Raw genomic sequence first — 21,408 nt, forward strand, 5'->3', positions numbered from 1 at the left:
GGTATTTACATTCCATTTCTTAGTGTGTTAGCTGTCAGGTCTGAGGTAGAAAAGCTGTCAGTTCTGTTCTGTGTGGAAAGGAAAACAGATTTAAAGCCTCTTCCAAATTACACATATTTCCTGGGCAGGACTACTGAAGACACATATGAATAACGCATAGTCATGTTTTCAATTACCGGAAGCTGGAGCTCAAAAAAGCAGCAGGATGGCTATTGTCATTTTCCAAACTCCCTTGACTGACAGAAAACACCTGGGGCTTTCAAAACAGTATTTTGGAAAAGGGGACAGTAAATTAGGCCACGCCTGATCTCATGAGATATAGTTTCCAGGGCAGGACAGTGCCTACTGCTGCATCAGCCCACACAAGTGTTGCATGTTTATCACGGGTCATGAAAAAGAATGTTCTGGAATTACATGTGCTGACATCACAATTTCTTCAAAACCAATTCCTTGGTGTAGTCCATCTTACCCTCTGAGTAATAATTATAGTGTGGAGTGGCACCCAACCAAACAATCTATGTAACCACAAAACAATGGGAGCTAAAAATGAAATTTGATTTTTGACCCTTAGGTCATATCATTTGATCTAATGCAACCTTGCCTAACAAGAAATACTTCTTAAGGATTGTCTCTACATGTGTTCTACCTTATTTTTGGGGAACTTATGATGATAAAAAATGAAACCCCTGCAGTAACACTTTCAGCAGTATAGATGTTGCATTCTCTGTAAATGGGTGTAATGTTACGAAAGCCCATTCTTTCTTAGGGAAAGCAATTACATTTTAAATAACACATAATAATGATTGTTTGCATTTATATAGCGCTTTTCATCTGGAAGGATCTTCTTGTAGAAGACCCAGTTAATCCCCCACTTGGGTGATGAGGGCAGGCATGAGCCAGTAGCACACTGCACCACAGAACAGGTGAAGTAAGATGTGCTTCACTACCTGAATTTAGGAGGATCTTTACGGAAGCTAGATTGTACAGTTCCATAGGGGAATTTAGTTAGGAGACTGGGGCTAAAATCCCCAGGAGTCAGGTGTCACTTGAAGAAGATTCAACAGCCAAAACATTGTGTTTCCTCTTTCTACTTTTCAGTGATAAATTGTTTATTTTTCGTTCCTTAGAAGGAAGAGTGCCACCACACGTTCAGCAGGTCACAACTTTCTTTATGAGGAGACCCGACCAAGTATTCAAAATCCTCAACAGCATTGACAACTCAATTAAAGTCCACCCAGCAGGCTTCAGAATGAACACAGAAATGTGAACCCGTGGACGCAAGTGGAAACTACATGGAAGATAATGTTCAGAACAAAGGTGCTTCTTTACGTGCAGGGTAGCTACCCAGCCATGTTGTTGAAGCCAGTGCCCTGGCTTCCCTCAAGAAACAACCGAATGAGATCCTTGGATCAATAAGTTCTTAACTACAAACAGACTAGATGGGACAAATTAATCTTCTCTTTTGAAATCATTCTCATGTTTTTATGCTTAGTTTCTGAGGTATGAGAAGATCAAGCTGCGACCTATGAACACTGTTGTCAAATGTCATGCATAAGTTCATTTAATGCTTTGTATTTCATATTATAATGGCTCAGACATCCATTTTGAATTGTGATCTAAACCAGCGTAGCAAATGGATGAAATACAAACCTAAGTCCTCCTTTGCATCATTCTGTCTTTTTTCCATGTGGGGAAGCACCCCCTCAAAATCAAGCTTTCTCAGTTTCAGGGCATATCCATTTGTAAGTTTTTTTGGAGACTGACTTGTTGACCCCCCGGATGATGACCGTGCCCTGTGACCTTTAACCTGTGAGGTTTTGTGCGTCCTCTCCAGAGACTTGGAACGCTTGTCTTCCAGTTTGTGCTCCCCGAACGCAGGGTCTCCCTGTGGTGTAAGGGGTCTGGGAACTTGACAGTGATGTTTATGAGTCTCCCCCCTTGACAGTTCACCAGCAGGGAATCTCTTTGCAAGGTGCTCCCGTTTTGGGCTGTGTTTTTCAGACTCATTGTTCTGAGAGATTCTTCCAGTGGGATCTTGAGCCAGGGAGCTGCTACGGTTTTCTGCAGCTTCCTCAGATATCGATTCTGTGCTAGATCCAAGATTCATTGGATTTTGTAAGGCCTCCATGTAGGATTTTCGAAACAGGCGTCTTGTTTCAAAATGCGTAGAATCCCTGAGCTGTTTCCTTCTGGTGCCTAAGTTGCTCAGATCTGGGGTGAAGGAAAGGCACTTGGTGCCACTTTTCTCATCACATTTCAAGGCCTTAACTGGCTCTGCTCTTCCATTATTGTTTTCATTGCTGGGTAACAACAATGAAATCACATCTGTGTTTTTAAAGTCTGTCTCCGTTTCATTTGTTGATGTGTTGGAGTCCTGTTTGGTTTCTTGTTCTGCTGGTTTGTTATTCCCTCCATTCCTCTGACAATCGTGCAAAATTGCTTCCCCCACCGTCGAATCCGGGTTTTCTGAATAAACACTGTCAAGAGAGCCCTGGCTTTCCACAGTACTTGTCAAACTGATGACCTCTGTGCTGCAGCTTATCTGCGAATCACAAAAGGAGTTGCCATTGCAATTCTGCATTATGGTTTCAGGCGTGGAGATAAATAATGGGTTGACAATGTTTTTCCAAGGTGTCCTGTAAACAACAGTGCCCGTGGTCAGCAAACAGTTTTGTAGTGGGAAAATGCTCTTTTCGCAAGTTACATTTTGCAGGAATTCAGTTGTGAAGACACTCCCATACATTGTTTCTGGAATAGGTATCTCCACAATAGCCTGGACACAGCTTGAAAGGCATTTTATGACCAGCTTTGCCGACTGCTTCCCCAGTGGTACAATCTGAAAGTAGAAGTCCCCTTGCTTCAGTCTAACTTTGTGGAGGGGAGCTAACTGCACCACAACCTTTTCATGAATACACAAAGGCCATCCTTCATGGTAGAAAATCAGCCCTTTGAATTTTGCCTGGAAAAAGCAAAACAAAAAAAGACATTAATATTCATTTCTATATCTATTTCTATAGTAGCCAGTTGTATTAATTTTTCATATTCATGCGATATACTGTAAACACCGAAGAAAATGTTGGAACCAGAAGAGAAAATAGGAAAATCTCAAAGGGGCTGTAGCAAAACAATTAACCTCCAGCTAAGTATAAAAAAGTTTAAAAGTTTCAGTTGCGTTAGTTACCTTTTCCACACCTAGTGCTTTTTGCAATTTGTTAGTAACTGGTGCTTACTTGGTTAAAAAGTATTTATTAACACCTTGTTACACCTCAGGGTTTGGCCACAAGAAGTCAAGTCTTGAAGAAGTCAGATGTATTGTCATGTTTTGAAGAGAGACTGTAAATTACATGGAAGAGAGACCATTCTGGTTGGTCTGTTTTTCTGATTGCTCTTCCTGGACAAGCCCACCCTCTCTGCTCTTTGATGACAAAGGTGCAGTAAGTGACTATGATCTGTAAAGCAGATACTTTGGGCCTGGAATGTATTAGGCTAGATTTAATTTTAAATTTGCGAGTTCAGATAAATGCTCAGTTAACTAATCAAGACCAGGCCGGAATAAAAACTGGGAGACACTGGAGTCCCGTGCACCAGAACTGAAAGAACCTGCCTTGCAGCCTTATTTTTTACAATGGATAGGCCTAAGGACTACAGATAAAAAAACTTTGCAAAGAAATTTTATTTCAAAACTGTCAGCTCCAATGTACTACTAAATACAAAAAGCCCTATTGAACTGTTGAAATATTTTATACTCGCAGGTGAACAGAGCTATTAAACCTCCCTTAAATCAATTATAGTATTGCTTACCTGTGAGCATTATCCACAGGACTAAAGAAGGAATGAGGTTTCATGGTTTGCTCACAGAACTATATCTCACAACAATTAAAAGCCTCAGAGTAAATATTACGTTTCAATGTGACTCTCTGCAGAAGGAGGCTTTGAAGCAATGCTGTCCCAAGATCAGGGAGATCACTTTCATACTGTTGTGGAGCCAAGAACAAAGCTGGGGTCTGTTGTGCCGACGGTTTTCGACTTACGCAGGTCTCCTGCTGAATGGCCTGCAGTATTCGCTTGGCGGGGACGAGGAAGTCTATCAGGCAGCGGAGCCCGTCGCCACGGTACGACCTCTCGACCACGCTGAACAGCTGCCACAGCACAGTGGCAGCGGTGGCGTTGAAGGGTGGGTAGAGTGCCGACAGGGTGTTCTGTATGCAGGCGTCGAGCGACTCGGAGTCCTGAGCAAGAAAAATCAAGGGAAGGTGCTCAGCAGCTCATAGTATTGAAACAGATTGAGAGGGTCTTCAGATTAGGAAGGAGGCGTTTCATTTATCGACACCCTCATGCTAGGTATTGGTTGATCTTGGGATCTCATCAGATCCACTTTATGGCCACATTATTCACAGAAGGGATTGTTAACTGGGTGCCTAACATCGAGCTACGTGAAACAGATATAGGTCAATAGTAGAAAGAAGAAACTTAATGCTTTGGGTGTTGAGTCTCCTTCACCATGACCAATTAAACAGGTCATTTGTTAAAGTCATTTAAATCAAAGTTCTTTAAATTGAACAAAGCAATTACTTAATTGATCATTAACTCACAATGACTTCACACCTGATGAAGGCTCAGCATCTGAAATTATGCATGGCTTGCTCTACTTTTCAGTGTGGAATTAACCTTCACTTGGTGCTTAATATTTCACACACGGTATCCTTTGTCTTAGCTTTTGCTGAGTTGCAATAAAGATGAAATGCTTTCAGGTAGTTCTTTCAATCCTAAGAGAAAGTGATCCATATATTGTGTAAGATAAGATTAAAAAACAAGGCATAAGACAGCAGTATATTTGAAAATCACACAGTTTGTCTTCACTTTTAGACATAGCAAATCAATTGACTGTGGTCTTTTTTAAGAACCTATGAGCCTGCACATGCATATACATTACATGACCTTAATAGTGTAGTATCTGAAGATTTTGAAATTAATTTAAATATAGTATACATTTGTCTGCCAAAATCTGCAGTATTAGACAAAATAATGTGCAAATAAACTATTATTATTTCAATGCTTTTTTTAGCACATTTTTAGTTACTTACTAGTACCCACCACAGTAACTTTTAGAAATGGTTATATTTGAACCAAAACAGTATTGCTGTACCTAAACAGAATGCCAGAAGAATATTCATTGAGTAAGGTTTATAAATGTCCAAGAAAGACCACATTGACCTCCTTTGTTAACTTGGCTGTCTGCTCAGTTTAACATAGTGAAGGTGAAGGGAGAGGGTGTACTCGGTGTCTCAATCTTTGGTAGTTCGCTTACTAACCAAGTTACAGATGCACAAAACAATGCCTGCTTGAAAAGCATCTCATGGGACAACATGGAAACAACAGATGAGGTTGCTGAAAGTAAAACCTTATACCTCAGCAGAATGCAAGTGATTTCATGAGTAAAAAAGGTTTAAAAGCAACAATGTTTGTTTTTTAAGCAGGTAAGAAGACTTGTTCTATGGATTACACTACATAATGTTGTCCAAAAGTAAAATCACTAGTTGTAACCCCCTTCCCCACTTAAAACCAGCCAACATGCAACACAGATCTGCTTCATTTCTTTACCGATTTTATTTAAAAACTGTGTTTTGCTCCGTAGTTTGGGAAAGTGAGGAAAGGTTTTGTATGTCTATGGTGTTTTATATGAGTTTTAGGAATAATTTATGTAACCATGAAATAATAAAACAAGGATGAAAGAACAGTAGGGAAGCACAGTATTCCCTGTCACAGTTCTTAATGCAGAAAACACTTCTTCGTGTGTTGAAGGTGTACGACCACACTTCTCTCTTATGTTTATCATTGACTTAGACTGGACGATTTAGTAATTGTGTAAGACATTGTAGATGATGCAGAATGCCAGAGCGAGAGGAAACACTGACAAGAGCAGAGTGAATAGACGATATGATATAGCCGGCCTTCAGAACTGTGCAGATACTGCGTAAAGGAACAAGTAAAGGTTTATTCCATGCTGAAAAGAGAAGAAAAGAAGCAACATTTTGGCTGTGGAACCTTCTTTGGCTTCTTCACACCCAAAGGCGCCTCCACTGCCGAAACGTTGTGTTTTGTTTTCTTCTCTTTTCAGCATGGAATAAACCTTTACTTATTCCTTTGCTGCCTACGCATGCTGACGCAGCTACCTACTTTACTTGAACTACTGTATAAAGTACTTACACAAATCATTACCAGGAAATACATGCAAATGAAAACAATACATGCTATAGAAAGTGAGTGGTTGATTCTAATACAGAAGAAATAACTTATTAAATGAATGTGTGTTTATTCTGACTAAAGTGTGAGAATCATTCATATATAAAATTTTACTGTTTTTCAGAGTTTTGACATATGTAATACATGTGCATGCAGTTTTGGACAGATAAAACTTTTTTTTATCCATAGCTTCAGTAAATCTTTTTTTTCTGATAATAATACACTGTTACCAAGGACTTTTGATTAGTAAAGGAAAAGCCTGAACAAAGCAAAAGCCAATAGCTCTCCCACATACATTTGTCAAACCCTTCTGTAAAAAAAGTAACTTCAAAGGGAGTTCAGTCTGGACTGCTGTGGGGACTTTCCTGGGTCTGACTGTATCCAAAGGTAACTATTTAAACAGGAGGATGTACTGTAGAGTTTCAGGTGTGTAGTTTCACTTCCCCTGCGATTTAGTTCAAGTCATTCAGATGTTTGATTTTTTTATAAAAATGGCTGAAGTTTATAAATATGCTTTATTGGTCTACTGTCAATTAAAAATCTTCATGGAGTTTGTATTTCTTTTATCTAATACGCACTGCTTAGCACAGGATCAAAAACAGGCCTTGCTAGTGCTAGACCACAATAATTCCATTTCCAGCTATCATCAGACGCTTCTGAATGCTGATGAAGGTCATTGGAACCCTATGGCCCAGGGAGCAAAGTAGAATTCCAGTCCATCAGATGGTACTAATCCAGCATGTGGCTATGGTTTTGTTTGAAAGTTGAACCCAGTTCAACCATTTCCCTTCATCCTGATTGCCTCAGAGCTCCTGGGTTTCAACATTTTTTGCTAAGTGATGTCTCTTTCAATGTACCTTTGACCAGTTTGGTTTCCCAGTTAAAACTCTGCTAATTACGGAACATTACGGTCAAGCTGCTTTTCACTTCAAGTCACTGCCATTTTTCATTTTTTTGTACTGCATGGCCATTCAGTATTTGTTTTGCGGTGATAAGAAGTGCTCCGTTGGCTCTTCTGCCGAATCGACATTTTCACTTCTTTATGACTGTGGAGTCACGTGTCTTGAAAGACGGCCCAAAACATCTGGCGTCAGATCAGACAACAGGATAGCGGAGGTTCAAGGAAATGTCCTCAGCTTGGTTTTGAGGGAAGCACCTGTGAGCATGACGCTAGTGTCACGAAACAAAAGGCCTGGAAAATCCAACACATTTTCGGCTTGTGCAGACAAGTATTTGTAAGGACTATTCCAATATCACTTCTCATGGCCATTATGTTTTTCATTTTTATGGGCACAGCATATCCAACCTGCAAATGCACATTTAGAACAGGGAAGTGAAGGCTACTGTATATTCCAGTTGATTTTCAGTCTGTTTTGAACCTGTTTTCAATTACTTTAATCATGTCAAATTTAATGCATGGAATAATGACATAAATTCTCAGTCAAAACCTAAAAATTAACACTAAGCTACTCTTTGCCACTACTGCTAGGATGATGAATTACTCTTGTCAGGCACCTCCATTAGTATTACAGTTAGGAGGAGGAGGAGCAGAAATACAAATGTTCATAGTAGCAGCAGTGCGACAAAATAAGGTCAAGGGGGATCTGCATCAGTCTGTGGGTTAAATAGGAACACGTAGAACTCTAAAATGTAGAAAGAGAAATGAAATTACCCCCAAGATTTTTCGACTGTGGAGGCTGGAGAATGCTTGCTTGTTCCAGAAAAAGATACAGTAACATCCTTAGTAATGTAGATAGTATCGTTGACAACCCATTAATCGTCTAATTAGCAGCAATCATAGTTTGTTTTAGAATTTAATAATTTTCCAAAGATAGATATCGTAGTTGCATGCACTTAGTTTCAATTGCTAAAGTCTAACTACTTGAAATTCTAAGTCATCTTCAACCTTTAACAAGAAAAAAAAAGTCTTTAATAGGGAGATGAAATGGAACTCATTTGCATATAGGGTACAATTGCAGGGATATTAGACCCGCCACAGATTCTGCATTTTTCTGCCAAAGAGCTGAGTGCCTGCCAGCCTTTTGTGACTAATGCAAAACAACTTGTTCTGGGGGTCAGTTTCCATAGGAAATTATATCACATAGCTAAAAGTAAAACATAGATGGAATGTAGCTTCCTGAGAAAAAGGGTGCACATGAGATAAGAGTTCATTTTTCTTTGGTCAGATTATATTTGTATTTTTTGTCTGCATGCTGAAAAAGTAGTTGGGCATGTGGTATATCCCACAGTTCTACTGCAAGGAATCAATAGTTTATTGTCTGCATGACAGCTGCTCAAACAACACTACCACCTACGTTAGCAGAATTGGCTATAACACCTAATATCATTCTGAGAATTGTCACTACATTAACCTTAACCTATATGCAAATATTTGAAAAAAGAAAGGAATGGAAATGTTTAAATTTGAAACACTTTTTACAGCTTTAGATCAAAGAAAATCTAGTAGGAATAAGATCCTAACAAATACTAACTTGTTTGCTAGTATTAAACCGTTCACTGACAAAGAAGTGGTTCGACTGTACTTTTGATTTCACTCAAAAAACATTCTACCTAGAATGAGTGTGAGCACAGTACTTCATTGCAGACAACCATGGAGACAAAAGTAATATCCAAAATTCAGAGAAAAACAATCAAAATTAGTTTTGTATCATTGTCAGTAACAAATGTGCTTTATAGACAGAATAAGTTAAGACTTTATGTAATTTTATGTAATTTATGTAAAGTCACTGAAACACCCCCATTACTGACAAACATGTGGCTTGAAAATGGGACACTAAAGTTCCAACTATTTATAGTACATGAAAATCCTACACAGATGAGCAAGAGGTATAGCAGCAATAAATTTTTAATTTCAGCCTGACTTCCTAGTTTGGTAGTAAAGTTAGTCAGTGAATCCAAAATTCCATCCACCCATTTTTTTAAAGCACATCATTAGATAGCATTATTCTGCAAAGTGTGCAAAGCAATGATTAAAAGCTGCAGTAGTCACTGAACGAAAGACATTATTGGTTTCCTTTATTGTTATTGGAATTGAAAGCAAATGGATGAAAAAACAGCCCATCTACCCTACGTTCCCTGGCTTTAGAAATATCTGGGGGTGTTGCTGTTCTCTGCAATAGGTTATTTGCATTGCAAAATAAAGTCTAAGAAAAACAGTATTACAAATAGGATCAACAAGACACACAGTATTTCTGTTCATACATTTGCTTACAGATGTTTATCTTATCAAACGATTTTACCCAGCACTACTTGGATTGATTTATTTCAGTTTCTTTTAAAACCCATTTCCCTTGCTTCAATATTTACTAGCTGCTTCTCAGACACACAAGAATAGCAACAAAAGCACTTGAACCTCCATCCTGTATGTACTTATGACTTGAGTTTTGTCTAGTTTTTCATCACTAGGATTAACTGTATACACCATACATGTTGCATTCTGTTTGCTGACAAAGTACAAGGCAGGAATGCAGTCCATATCAAATCCCAGGCACATTTATGAAGTCAGGGACACAAGGAATCATGGATTAAAACTGCACCGAAGCTTGAAGCAGCTCCACCAAGTAGAGAGTAGTTTAAATCCACTTCCAATCACATGAGCCAGATTCATTTGAAGACCTGGAACCTGTGAACCTGTGCACAACTACAGTATGTGAAAAATGTTAAGGATAACTGCATTGCACCTCTGAGTAAGTGCTTGCAAGGAGCAGCAAGCCTTTTGTACAGGTAACTCACTCCTAATTTTTAAATGGAATTTTAAAGTTTAAAGTCATGGTAGGAGGAAGAAGAGTTTAGTGTTTGTGTTGAAGAGCACACTGGAGGCTGATTGAGAATGAAACGTGATGGTTGCTCTTGACTTCAATTCAAGTAGAAGCGTCACCTCAACCAGGAGCTGATTGCCACCTGACTTGCTTCAGCAACATTACTGATCCTATGCAGTGAGCATGCACAAGCGATTCCCATTGCTTTATATGCAAAAACCTTAAATATGTATTTCCCACAATGTGGTCTGAGGAAGGAGCTAAAACTATAAGAGTTAAGCTATCAACTTGCTCGCTTTGTATGGGCAGCAGCTTTAACCAACCATAAGAAAGCAACACCTCATGGCAGCACCATAGTCCTGTAGAGAAAAGACAATAAAGTACTATAACCTAACAAATGCCCTTGGCAAAAGTCTCATTAATACAATGTCTTTGATCGAGCCATAAAAAGATATAGATGTGTGTATTATGTACAATGTCATTACTGTGAAATAAAACCTCACAGGCTTGGTTCTCATGGCAGTATCAACCGAAGTGTAACCAGAGACGGTCTGGGAACAATTCTTTTCTTTTTTTTAAAGAAACAGGCTGCTTGTAACCACAAGTGCAACTAACCATGTACAGTGGCTACTGGAGAACAAGAATATTTGATGTTCGTACACCACTGGTATGACCTTTACTGAATCACAACACAATGTAATAACAATAACAAAATACCATATCTACTTGTGCATTTCTGTCATTCTGATTATTTAGACACAGTCTGGTAAAGAAGCACTTTCTTTATAGTTCCTCTTATGTCAATTAGACACATGTATACAGCATAAATATTGAGAATATGTTCTGTATAATGTACTGTATAGTGTTAAAGATTTGTCATCTTACAATACAGGGAATCTGCAGGTGAAATAAAGATTGTAATTTGTAAAGATAAATTAAGTTAATATTATATATTATATCATTTTTTTTTTAATCAAGTCCATTCGATTATTCTGGTCTACACTGAAACAATAATTAAAAAATCATACAGACGTAAATGTTTTGATTCTCTTTTTGATGTCTTTGTTTTGGATACCACAGAGGGTTTTACTATTTTTACATTAAAAACATATTTTGCACAATGTGTTTCTTACCATTTCTGTTCTTAATGAAACACAGACAAAACACTTGATTACCAATTACAGCACACTGGGGATTCTCTTTTTAAATCTAACATCTTCATGATTTGTAGAAAAGCTTGCATTCAAATGACAGACTCTCTCCATTGCAATTCAGTGATGACTCAAAAAGTTCACTGCACTTTAAAGTCAGACAGAGTGATGTGCCTTCCGAAAAGAAAAGCTCTAGCCTCTGGAAACACATTCTTCAGCCATTTTCCATTAAATGTTTGTGCTCCCTTTGAATGAGGAGGGTGTTTTCCTGGTCAGTCGTCCACAGTGTGCATTCTAGCTAACAGGAGCAGTGGTACGTTGGTATACTTGATTATGCTTAAAGTCAAAATCATCGCCATCCTATCCCCACCTTTTCATTTCTATTTACACTAATGAGCAGAAGTCCACAGAGCTTTTTCATATGAAAGAATTATAATTATGTCTAACTGTGATGCACAGGAAGTCTGTGCATGTTGTTTCCACCTTAGTTCCTATGCTTCAAGAACAATAGTAATGATTGAGTTCTCCATACAGACCATGGGAACAGGAGATGTTTCAGTAATAATTGATGTGAATCATTACTATTGTTTTATAGATGTTAATTAAACCTTCCAGTTATAATTGAAGTAATTGTTGCCGCAGTTTTGTAGATTTTAATTAAACTAATTCCCACACAAACATAATTCACATGGTTTATAATATGTTCAAGCTGTTGCTAAATTCTAAAAGCAAGGTCCACAATCTAACTGGTAGAGAAAAAAAGGGTACTAGATTGACACTTCTCCAATGATCAGCATCTTATTAAACCACTGTATCAAGCAAACAACCAGAACTGTACATCTGGCCACTCCTGTAAATATCTCTGAAAAGCACGAAGAGCTGTGTACGACATCTGTGAAAATACTACAATTATGGAGTAAAGAACGGTTTGGCAGTTTGTAACATGGTTTAATATGAAACAGTTTAATACTTTATAAAGTGAAGCCATTTTCACAGTACCTACAACTAAGATCACAAAAAATGGTGTAATTTCTGATTCAATTATCACATTTCATAAGGAACTGAAAAGACGACACCTACTATGAAAACTTTAAAGCACATAGTGCCAAGTGTGGTGAGCCTGCTTTAGCTCATCAGACAGGGGGCAGAAACCTGCGTCATTAAAGTAAATTTAAAAGCAACGCAGTTCGAAGACACATTGCTGACTGAAACTAAGCTGTTGTCAGCTTGTTGGGCACAGCTTCGCCCTTCAGTGTCACTATGACTAGATTAATAAAAACAGCAAACGGCAGAATTTCCAAAGAGGAAAAAGGGTCAGAGTGCTGGGGTGGCCATTATAATAGTGTGACCTGGATCATCCTGGAGGCTTAGGGATGGATCTGAAGGAAGCAGTGACTCTGCCAGGAAATCCACTATTTGAGAGCTGCTTGCAGCAGAGAATGGGAGTGATTTCCAGTGACAAAACAATAACAGATCATGAAAAAACTGAGAAAATGTTTTTACACTGTAAAAGAACTTAAATGTGCACACAATATGTGCTGAGCTGAAGTGTGGACAGAGTGAATGTTATAGTTTAGTTTGTGAAATAATATTCTGGCAGGGTTGCTCTCACTGACGTGCATGTTTATCAGCTCAGCTCATTCCATTTCCTGTGGTCAGGTGTTTTGCTAATAAACTTGGACTCTAAAGCGACAAACCAGGACTGGCTGTACTGTGACACCAGGTGCAGATCTTGAACTTTATAGTCCAGTGCCACAGAGTCCCTTCTTGGTTCATGTTATTACAACAGTTCCTTTTTCAACCAAAGGGTTACTTCTCCCTGGAACATTGTCTACTGTACATTTGTTAGGCTACTGCAGTTTTGAAAAAGGTGCTCACAAATCACATAAGAGAATCCCTTTTTTTATATTTGGGTTTCCAAAGTCACGATTTTTGTTCTCACTTCTGTAGCAGCTGAGATGCTACAAAATTATACATATGACACAGTTTTGCTTTGTTTCTAAATTTAATATAATTATGTGGTTTTTACCTTCATTGTGCTGCCACCTTTGATTACGAAGGCAGATTAACACTTGTTTTTGATACTGGGTCTGTATATAAGCTCACACAGGTTGTCAAATTCAAATGCACAACTGGAGATCTAACTTAAATTTTGACCAGTACAGGACATAAACTGCTAAAGTTACAAAAGTCTATTAACCTTGGCAAAATATAATACAGTATGTAACAAGCATTGCTGGCTAGTTCTTTTGCAACAGTGTAACAAAAATCTAGTGGAGGAGTTTCAATCCAATTCAATTCCTTTTTATATAGTGCCTTTCACAACAAGGTTGCCCCAAGGCGCTTAACAATGCAAGTTTAAAGAAAAATATCAGAAAACCATACCCATCCTTCTTTCTTTCAAACATTTTCATAGGCCAGTTGTTCCAACTATGGAGGAACCCTTTCTTAGATGGATTTCAGTATGATTTACAGGTCTGAAAGGTGTTTGTCCATCCCACCCCACCCATTTCTATCTATCCATCCAGATATCTGTCCATCCAACATCCATCCACATTTTCTTATGTCCATCCATATTCGTGTACAAATGAATATACATTTGATCCTTTTAGTCATTTATACTTCAAAATGTGTGCAGTTTGTTTGCTTATTTGATATGCTGTCCTCAAAACTCAAAAAACATCTGTGAGTTCATAATTTTGACCAAGGGTTGTCCGTATAAATTTTCCCCTGGGTGTCCTGTTCCCAGTGGTTTGTGAATTCGGCATCACATACTGTTTTCTATACTGATTCTGTTGTACAAAAAGAAGAGTTAATTCCTTCATCACATAATTTGCTTGCAATTTGCACAAGAACAAACAAATCCTCAATAAAGCCTCTTTATTAACCTAAGGGTAATAAAGACACATATAACACCTGTAGAAAAATAGTAGGCAAAAATCTTCTTCTTCGTTGCTTTTTGTTTTATGAAACCATCCAAAGTACAGTACCTGTTGTTAATGCAGAACTTTCTTTTGCTATTTTTTGACTGCTTTAAAAAATATTTGTCCCAGTGTCATGAATAAGTACTTATGGACCAATACATTCAGCACAGCATTAGCAAGATTCACAAAAGAGCTGTATCAGCCCTTTCCACAGCCTTGGGTATCTACTGTATGTCATTACTCACAACGCTACCTTTCAATACACTTCATCCCTGCCAATACTCTCATTTACAAGAGGTCACAAATACAATGAATTTGTAAGCCTAATGGTAGCTTTAAGTAGGAGAACATCTAAAGGTACCTGTCTCTGACTGAAGGTAGCCAACGAAACTGCCCGATGTCTTCCCAAAAAGCCCATATAAATAAGAAAAGGAATATAATGTTTCATCTGTGACGAAATGCCACTTGATGATTATGTCACATCATGACCCACTTAATAAGATATATGCTGAGCCCACAGCCACACTACTGGTAAAGTATTGTTCATTCAAATTCCTAATTTTATGATTTATAGTCACCTCTTCTATAACTGCACATTTTAAAACATAAACATAAAGTTTAATCTCCTTTAACTGGGATCTTAAACGCTGATGAATCTTGACTTATAGTTAAAACAAAGTCATTTCTTATGGTTAAAGAGATTGGTTTTAAAACAAACAATTATAATAATTACAAATGTGCCTAAAGCACATTTGGTTCTTTTAAAACTGGAAATCCATACAAGTTTAATTAATTCTGAATTTCCAGAATATATGAAAAATATGTTGTAACATATTGATAAATAATCTTTGGAAACTATGTGCATGCACTACCTTGTGAAATAAAAAAAAGGTTTGTTTTCTAAAGAAACAAAAATCCTAAATAAATTGTGTACTTTAAACATTTGTGAAAGATCAATGAGCAAAAACCAGACCCAGACGTTTTTCACTTCGATGGGCCGTGTGAAAAGGTACACCGAGATAAGTATGTGACATGACAGGTAGACTGTTCCTTTAAAGAAAAAATGAAAGACGGGGAAGAATTCAAACAACTCTCTTTGTGTGATTTTGAGTGTGAAAGCAAGGCAAGATCCATCAGGTCTCCCTTTGCACTGCTGGCCCTCAGTACTGAAACATTTGTTAAATTTAAAGAGACAGTGTTTTGAGGCACTTTTTTGGTGAGACATGGTGTCTAGGCTTATATGTGTAATTGAGTTGCACTAGTTCATAAAGCCCTGCATTCCAGCTGCTTAGTCTCTGTGAAAAGTGAAATTCTTCCCGTCAACTAGTGACAATATGCGTTTTTTCTCCTATGGACAGAAAACAAAGCTGTTTGTGCTTCTCGTTGCCTTTAGTTTTACTAAAAAGTAGTTCAGATTGAACCATCCCAGTGACCCTATTTGTTTTGCAACTCCACAGCAGTACAATTATTCAGACATAATTTGTATCTTAAGAACCCAATGATTTAAACCACTTGGTGAAACTGATGTTATTTTGTAGGCATCGACAAAAACCTGCTTACAACGGACAGCCACGGGAGGTGTTTGCAGCTTACCTTTATGCTCAGGTAATTATCACAGGTCCTGATTCTGGTTCTGTTGTTCATATTGATAAGCAACAGCATTTAAAAGGTAAAGCACACCACCGCCATCCAGCCCAGCAGATGAGATCCAGAGCAATGTCACAGGTCTGTTCTCAGTCTCACTTTAGTCCTCTTTTCATGCTGTGTGTGTCTCATAGCACACTCTCTGCCTGAGCTGCCCTGAGCTGTGAATATGAAAAAGCCCTGCCAGAGCGTGAGAGAGGCAGCACTGTTTCTGAGGCAGAAGCTACTCCCTGCTGCTTCATTATGCATACTGATGCAACTTCCTTCACCATTGAAGAGCACACAACCCACCATCCGAACAATGCTACAGTGATCACCATGCCCTGCAGGGGAACTGTGATTGCCTCTCCCTTTTGTGCTAAAAACAAATGGACTTGGGTTTCGGCTAATACTGCTGATCTTATAAAAAGAAAAGGCCCTGGAATCCCAAAGGAGATATGACTCAGTACGCACAATGCTGAACAATGTCGTTGATTTGGACAAATATATCTAGCAGTACAGAGCAGATAAATCAACAGTTTTCTCAGGACGCTTACCTTTCCTATAGAAAGACTGCGTTATTTGACAAAGTTAAAAAAACAACATTAATAGACGAAAGCAAAAACAGGTTTGTCAAGTTGAAAAGTGAGAATATTTCAGAATGCCTTCCCCAGAATTTTGGGGAAAAAAAGGAAACAGTATTGCTTTCCAAACACGATTTGTTCCTCAACCCATGGAGTTTATGTTCAACTCAAAATAAAAGTTAAAAACACAAAATGACACATTAAAGAACTCGTTGTTGTAAGTAAAATTGTAAGAAAGATTAAAAATTTTATTTTTTTAATTCTACCTATCCTTTTTTTTATCCTACATTTTTATATCAAACTAACACAGCAGAAGAAATGATGAAATCAGATGAGATAGGAGATTTAATTATGACATGTAAAATAAAACCACAGGTGTGATACTGTATATAGCTATTTCTAATAACAAATGGAAAATGACCAAATACAGTTTTTCAATGCGTTTACACTGACCTGCACCTCTTAATTCATTCGGTCTCACAAATGGCACTAAAGCAGGCTACCTGATAAGATCGCAGGAATTCCTAGCAGGAAAATCAGTATAACATGTTTTCTTTTTCTTCTTGTACACATATTGACGATATGAAACACGAACATGAGTAAATAGTGGATTTAGAAGATGTAAAATTAGGTTGGTTAGGCTGGGCAACAATAAGCCCTTTTTATAAGGACAATGCGTCACTGCAGTGCATCACTGTTTTTCCTGCAGGAACAAAATATATTTTCTGGACATTTCTAGAAACTGATCACACTACTCCTGGTGCTATTTTGATGTTAAACCACTTTGGGGAAAAACATATCCTTGGTCAGCACACATTGTTATTGTTAATTCTTTTGTCAAAAGAGTAAAAATATTTTGTCTTCTTTTTTGTATATGTGCCTATATTGCCAGGTTGCAGTGCATGACTCACCTCTGTGCTGTTATCAAAGTGCTCTGGCAGGAGGCCAGACAAGCCCTGTCATTCCAAATTTAGCTGTAGCCCTAGGCTGAAATACTTTTTACATGTTTAGGCTACATTTCGCTGCCTTGCCCAAGAGCAGCAAAAAGTTTTCAAATGCTGCGTAAGTATTATGGACTTGGGAGAGATGTCTAGCTATCAACAGAGTTAAAGGGAAGGTCAAGTCTCTTGGTGTTTTTTCCTTGACTGTTCTCAACAATAGAAAAAGCAGGATTCTACAGCTTACTTTTATAATAAATCAGCGCAAAGAAAATGCATCTTAAAATTGACCATTTGTTTTCAATATCACAAATGTCATAAGTATATATTTTTATATTAATAAATCAACATATATTGCATGCACACTGATTTGTTTTTAATCATGTGTAGGTCCACAACTTGCCTTAACAACTGTTACAGTTCTAGGAGGGAGTTTCCTCCTTGTCAGAATATCATCCTTAGCTTTTTCAGGAGGTTTCCTATCCAGAGACTGGCCAGGCTCATACCTGCCTAGCTTCAGTGGGTTGCTAGTTGTGAGTTGCTGAGTGATATGGCTGCTGGCTTTTTATGGTATTAAAAGAGTTATCCTGCTCCTTATGTGGAGTAAGCTTTAAGAAGAACTAACTATATTTTTGAAGTGTATGTTTATATGTCCTGAACCACAACTCCAATCACGTGAAAGATAAAAATAGCTTGCTTCCCTCTTCCATCAGATAAACCGATTCACTAAGAACTACAAGCTGCATTTTCATAATCTTAAAATCTAACATAAATCCACCCAGAGCCATGAGACCTGGGGAATATGAACGATGCATTTTCCAATAGCAGCTGTGCTCTTTTTTAGGATTTAATGTTTTCTTCTGTTTGGTATTTTGAAAGTCATTTCCTTTATCAGCACTGCTTAGATTACAATCAATAGAAATTTTCCACTGTCCCACAGACCCTTGAAAATTAATTTTCTCATGTTATTACTGATATAGGAACAGCAAAACTGTATTTAGTTTTTTATTAAAATAATGTTAGTAAAGGATACCATTGCACATGCTCACTAAACAGTTTCAATGTTACCTGACTGCTACATAATTAAATACTATCATTTACTTTATACTCAACATAACATTGTAGAGACATTTGAAATACAATATTTTCTAAAATATTTATTATGGCTGCATTTGATATTTTCCCCCACAAATCAATATTTATCTTAAAATTGTCTTTTTAGTATTCACTTCTTTTTCAAAGCTGGGGCTTTAATATTTAAGGGTTTGTTTTTACATAGTGTTTTTGTCTTTGAAAGAATACCTTCAAGGGAGAATGATTTAGAGAAGATCAGATGTTGGGACATAAAAACATGTTAAAATGAGAGTAAGCCATTCAGTCTGTCTTAGTTGCTTGCTAGGAGCTGCAACCTGCTATTTTATGGAGATTAAGAGATTTTTAATATCTAATTTTTTTAACCCAAAAGTGAAGAGAATACTTTTTGCTTTCCATGGTTAAGTTAATCTACTTAATAATTACAGCCTAACAAATTAAGTAGAATCCCAATGCAATTTCTGAACAACATGATTCCTCTTTTATCTAGTATGAGTGAAGCTGGAAACCTAGAACTGCTGCTCAGAAACACAATTGCAATGCTGCTACCTCAGTTACACAGTAACTAGAAGTTGTTTGTTTGATTCTGCTTTTATAAGGATATCTTTGGAAATCACAAAAAGGTCAATAAGAAATTCCAAATGGGAAATATAGTGAATAAAAATGTATTCCAACTGAAAAAATGACAAACATCACTTATTGGTTGTGCAACAAAGAGGTTATATTCAAGAGGATAACTTACAATAACAGGATTTCCGGATGCTGCTGGTAAACAGCATTTAAGAGATTTTAGACAGCCAATTAACTCTCCCATGAGGAACAGTGTTTTTGTTAAGAACATCAGGATTAATTATTTAGATAAAAGCAGTGCTTTATCTTTGGTTTTTTGATTGTATACCTCTATGTTGTGACTATTTAAAGCAGTGTCATACAAAACTATCCACCATAAATGATCAGAGCCCCATGAGGCATTCAAGAGGAAAGCAGCATGATCTACCACCCTTACTTAAAAAGGTACAAAAAATAAGAACCCTCTTGCACCTATGTTCTAGGGTGTCTGGTTTATAGTAGCACAAACTGGAAGAAGGAGGTTATATTTCACCTGTCATCGAGAAAAATAAAATACACTAGAAACAAATCCCAAATCACTACATGATGCAAGCAAAACAACTAAAGTATTAGAGAAAACTGACAGTTTAAGCTTGTCTAAAGGCGAATATTGCACTGTGAAAATATATTTGTTGTTTTGCTGTCCTGAATTATCTGCATATCGCTGTCAAGACACAGTTTCATTGTGCTACTGTCAATCAAAGGAGATTCCAGGTATCTTTAAAACGTAAAAGCAAATTCCATAGAAGTAAGAGTTCTTATACAAACTAGCTCTGAAGGGTTGTCTACACCAGAGTTGACAGAGCCATGCATTTTTAAATGGAGCAGCTTTGTTGGCACAACTACGGTACAATGAGCATAAAAGGGAGCAGACACAAACACTTCAGAGCCTGGTGGCTTAACACAAACAGACATGCACATGGCCTGTACTTAAAAAGCCAGGAAGGGCTGGGAAAACAGGAGTTTAAAACTGCATTGTGGTGTTCTTATTTTCACACGGCAGGAACCTTTGTGAAAAATCCTGCTCACCTTGTTCAAATTAAAAATAGTTATTTTGTTAGGGACTGCTGAATACCGAAGTGAGAAAGAGTATATTACAATAAGATGACAACACTTGATAATTCAGTCATTTATTACATCAAGGTGTCTGTCCATCCATTTTCAATAACTGCTTCATTCCACACTGGGTCACAGTGGGCTGGAGCCCAAACTGGCAGACATGGATTGCAAGATGGGTTCAAGCCTGTATGGGATGTCGGTCCGTGACAGGACACACACAAACAAGGACAAAGAACAAGTTAAACATGTCAATTAACCTGGATGACATAACCATGGCTTGTGAGAGGAAAGTGGCCTACAGTAGCTTAGACATGCTGACTAGATTACAGTACTTGGTACCTCTAAGGCTTCCCTGTCTGCTGTTACATTTGTGTGTGTGTGCTCAGGGGTAGGCTGGTGTTCTGTCTAGAATGTTCTGCCCTGCTGATTCCTGTGTTTCTGGGATATCACATCCTTCACCAGGAATAAACAGATACTTCAACTAAATTTGGACTAGCCAGCTTCTGCTCTTTTTGTTCTACCTAATCACTGATACAGCTAAGGAGAGGGACACAGCACTTCCCAAACAAACTAGGCAGGTCATCCTTGAGTGCAAACAGCAAGGCTTTCACATGGGACAGGAGACTAACAGCCACAATGATTACAGCTGCAGTCACAATTTCGCAGCACTGACTGGAGCTGAGGATCACTGGTATATCATGACATTTTGCCAGTGGTGCATCAGCCTTTGGGAGATTCTGCGCAACACATTAAACTGGCAGCATATTCGGGATTTAAACCAGCAGACCTTGTGCACCACATTGGATACTGTATGTTCCTGAAGGGAGCTGTAGCACTTTGTTAATTTTTTAAAGATTTTTTTTGGTTAATATAAATGAACCAACATTTAGAAAAGATATTAGAAATGTCACACTATCAACCCTTTTAGGAGTGTATAGAGAAGTAAACTCTCTCCAGTCATTTACACAGTTACACACATTTCTCGTCTTATTTCATGGGAATGAACCAAAGATTGTACAAAAAGACAAAGATCTGAAGGGAACTAGTCTTTTTCGTAAACCATTCTAACTCTACATCTTCATATGAAAGGATTTAAAATGTTAATTTAATTTGTAAATAACAATTCCCCCTTAACTAACAATTTCTCAATACTCTTATAAGATTTGTGTGCAGTAATGTGTCAAACACTTCAGTTTGAATGTTGTTGTACAAAATGTTGGATGAACTTGAAGTGTGACTTTTATATTACATTGATTTCCTAGAGGGAATCAATTCATACAAAAAGAAAGAAACACCTTAACACATGAAAATATTGTGTATTTAGAAGTAGATCAAAAACCATCTTACCTATTTTTTCAATAGGTAGAAAATAATCTTCTCATGAAAAACACCCAAACACTGCTGCG

The 21,408-nt window shown here is 37.7% G+C and overlaps 1 protein-coding gene across 3 annotated transcripts in view; it reads right to left on the reverse strand.

Moving 5' to 3' along the window:
* The window catches only part of plekhg4b (pleckstrin homology domain containing, family G (with RhoGef domain) member 4B), a 43,130-nt gene extending 27,171 nt beyond the window's left edge, over window positions 1-15,959 (reverse strand). For 2 of the 3 annotated variants that reach the window (XM_088601211.1, XM_088601209.1), the window contains exons 1-3: window positions 15,691-15,956; window positions 4,032-4,229; window positions 1,651-2,959 (exon numbers count right to left, since the gene is read on the reverse strand). In XM_088601211.1, coding sequence (XP_088457337.1) covers window positions 1,651-2,959; window positions 4,032-4,229; window positions 15,691-15,759 — 1,576 coding nt within the window. In that variant the 5' untranslated portion in view covers window positions 15,760-15,956. Of the gene's footprint in view, window positions 1-1,650; window positions 2,960-4,031; window positions 4,230-15,690 lie in introns of all 3 variants that reach the window. The other variant, XM_088601212.1, reaches the window with a different exon arrangement.
* Window positions 15,960-21,408: the final 5,449 nt, after the last annotated feature.

Source organism: Lepisosteus platostomus, chromosome 12 (assembly GCF_059453375.1).
Source record: "Lepisosteus platostomus isolate fLepPlt1 chromosome 12, fLepPlt1.hap1, whole genome shotgun sequence".
NCBI classification, from domain to species: Eukaryota; Metazoa; Chordata; class Actinopteri; order Semionotiformes; family Lepisosteidae; genus Lepisosteus; species Lepisosteus platostomus.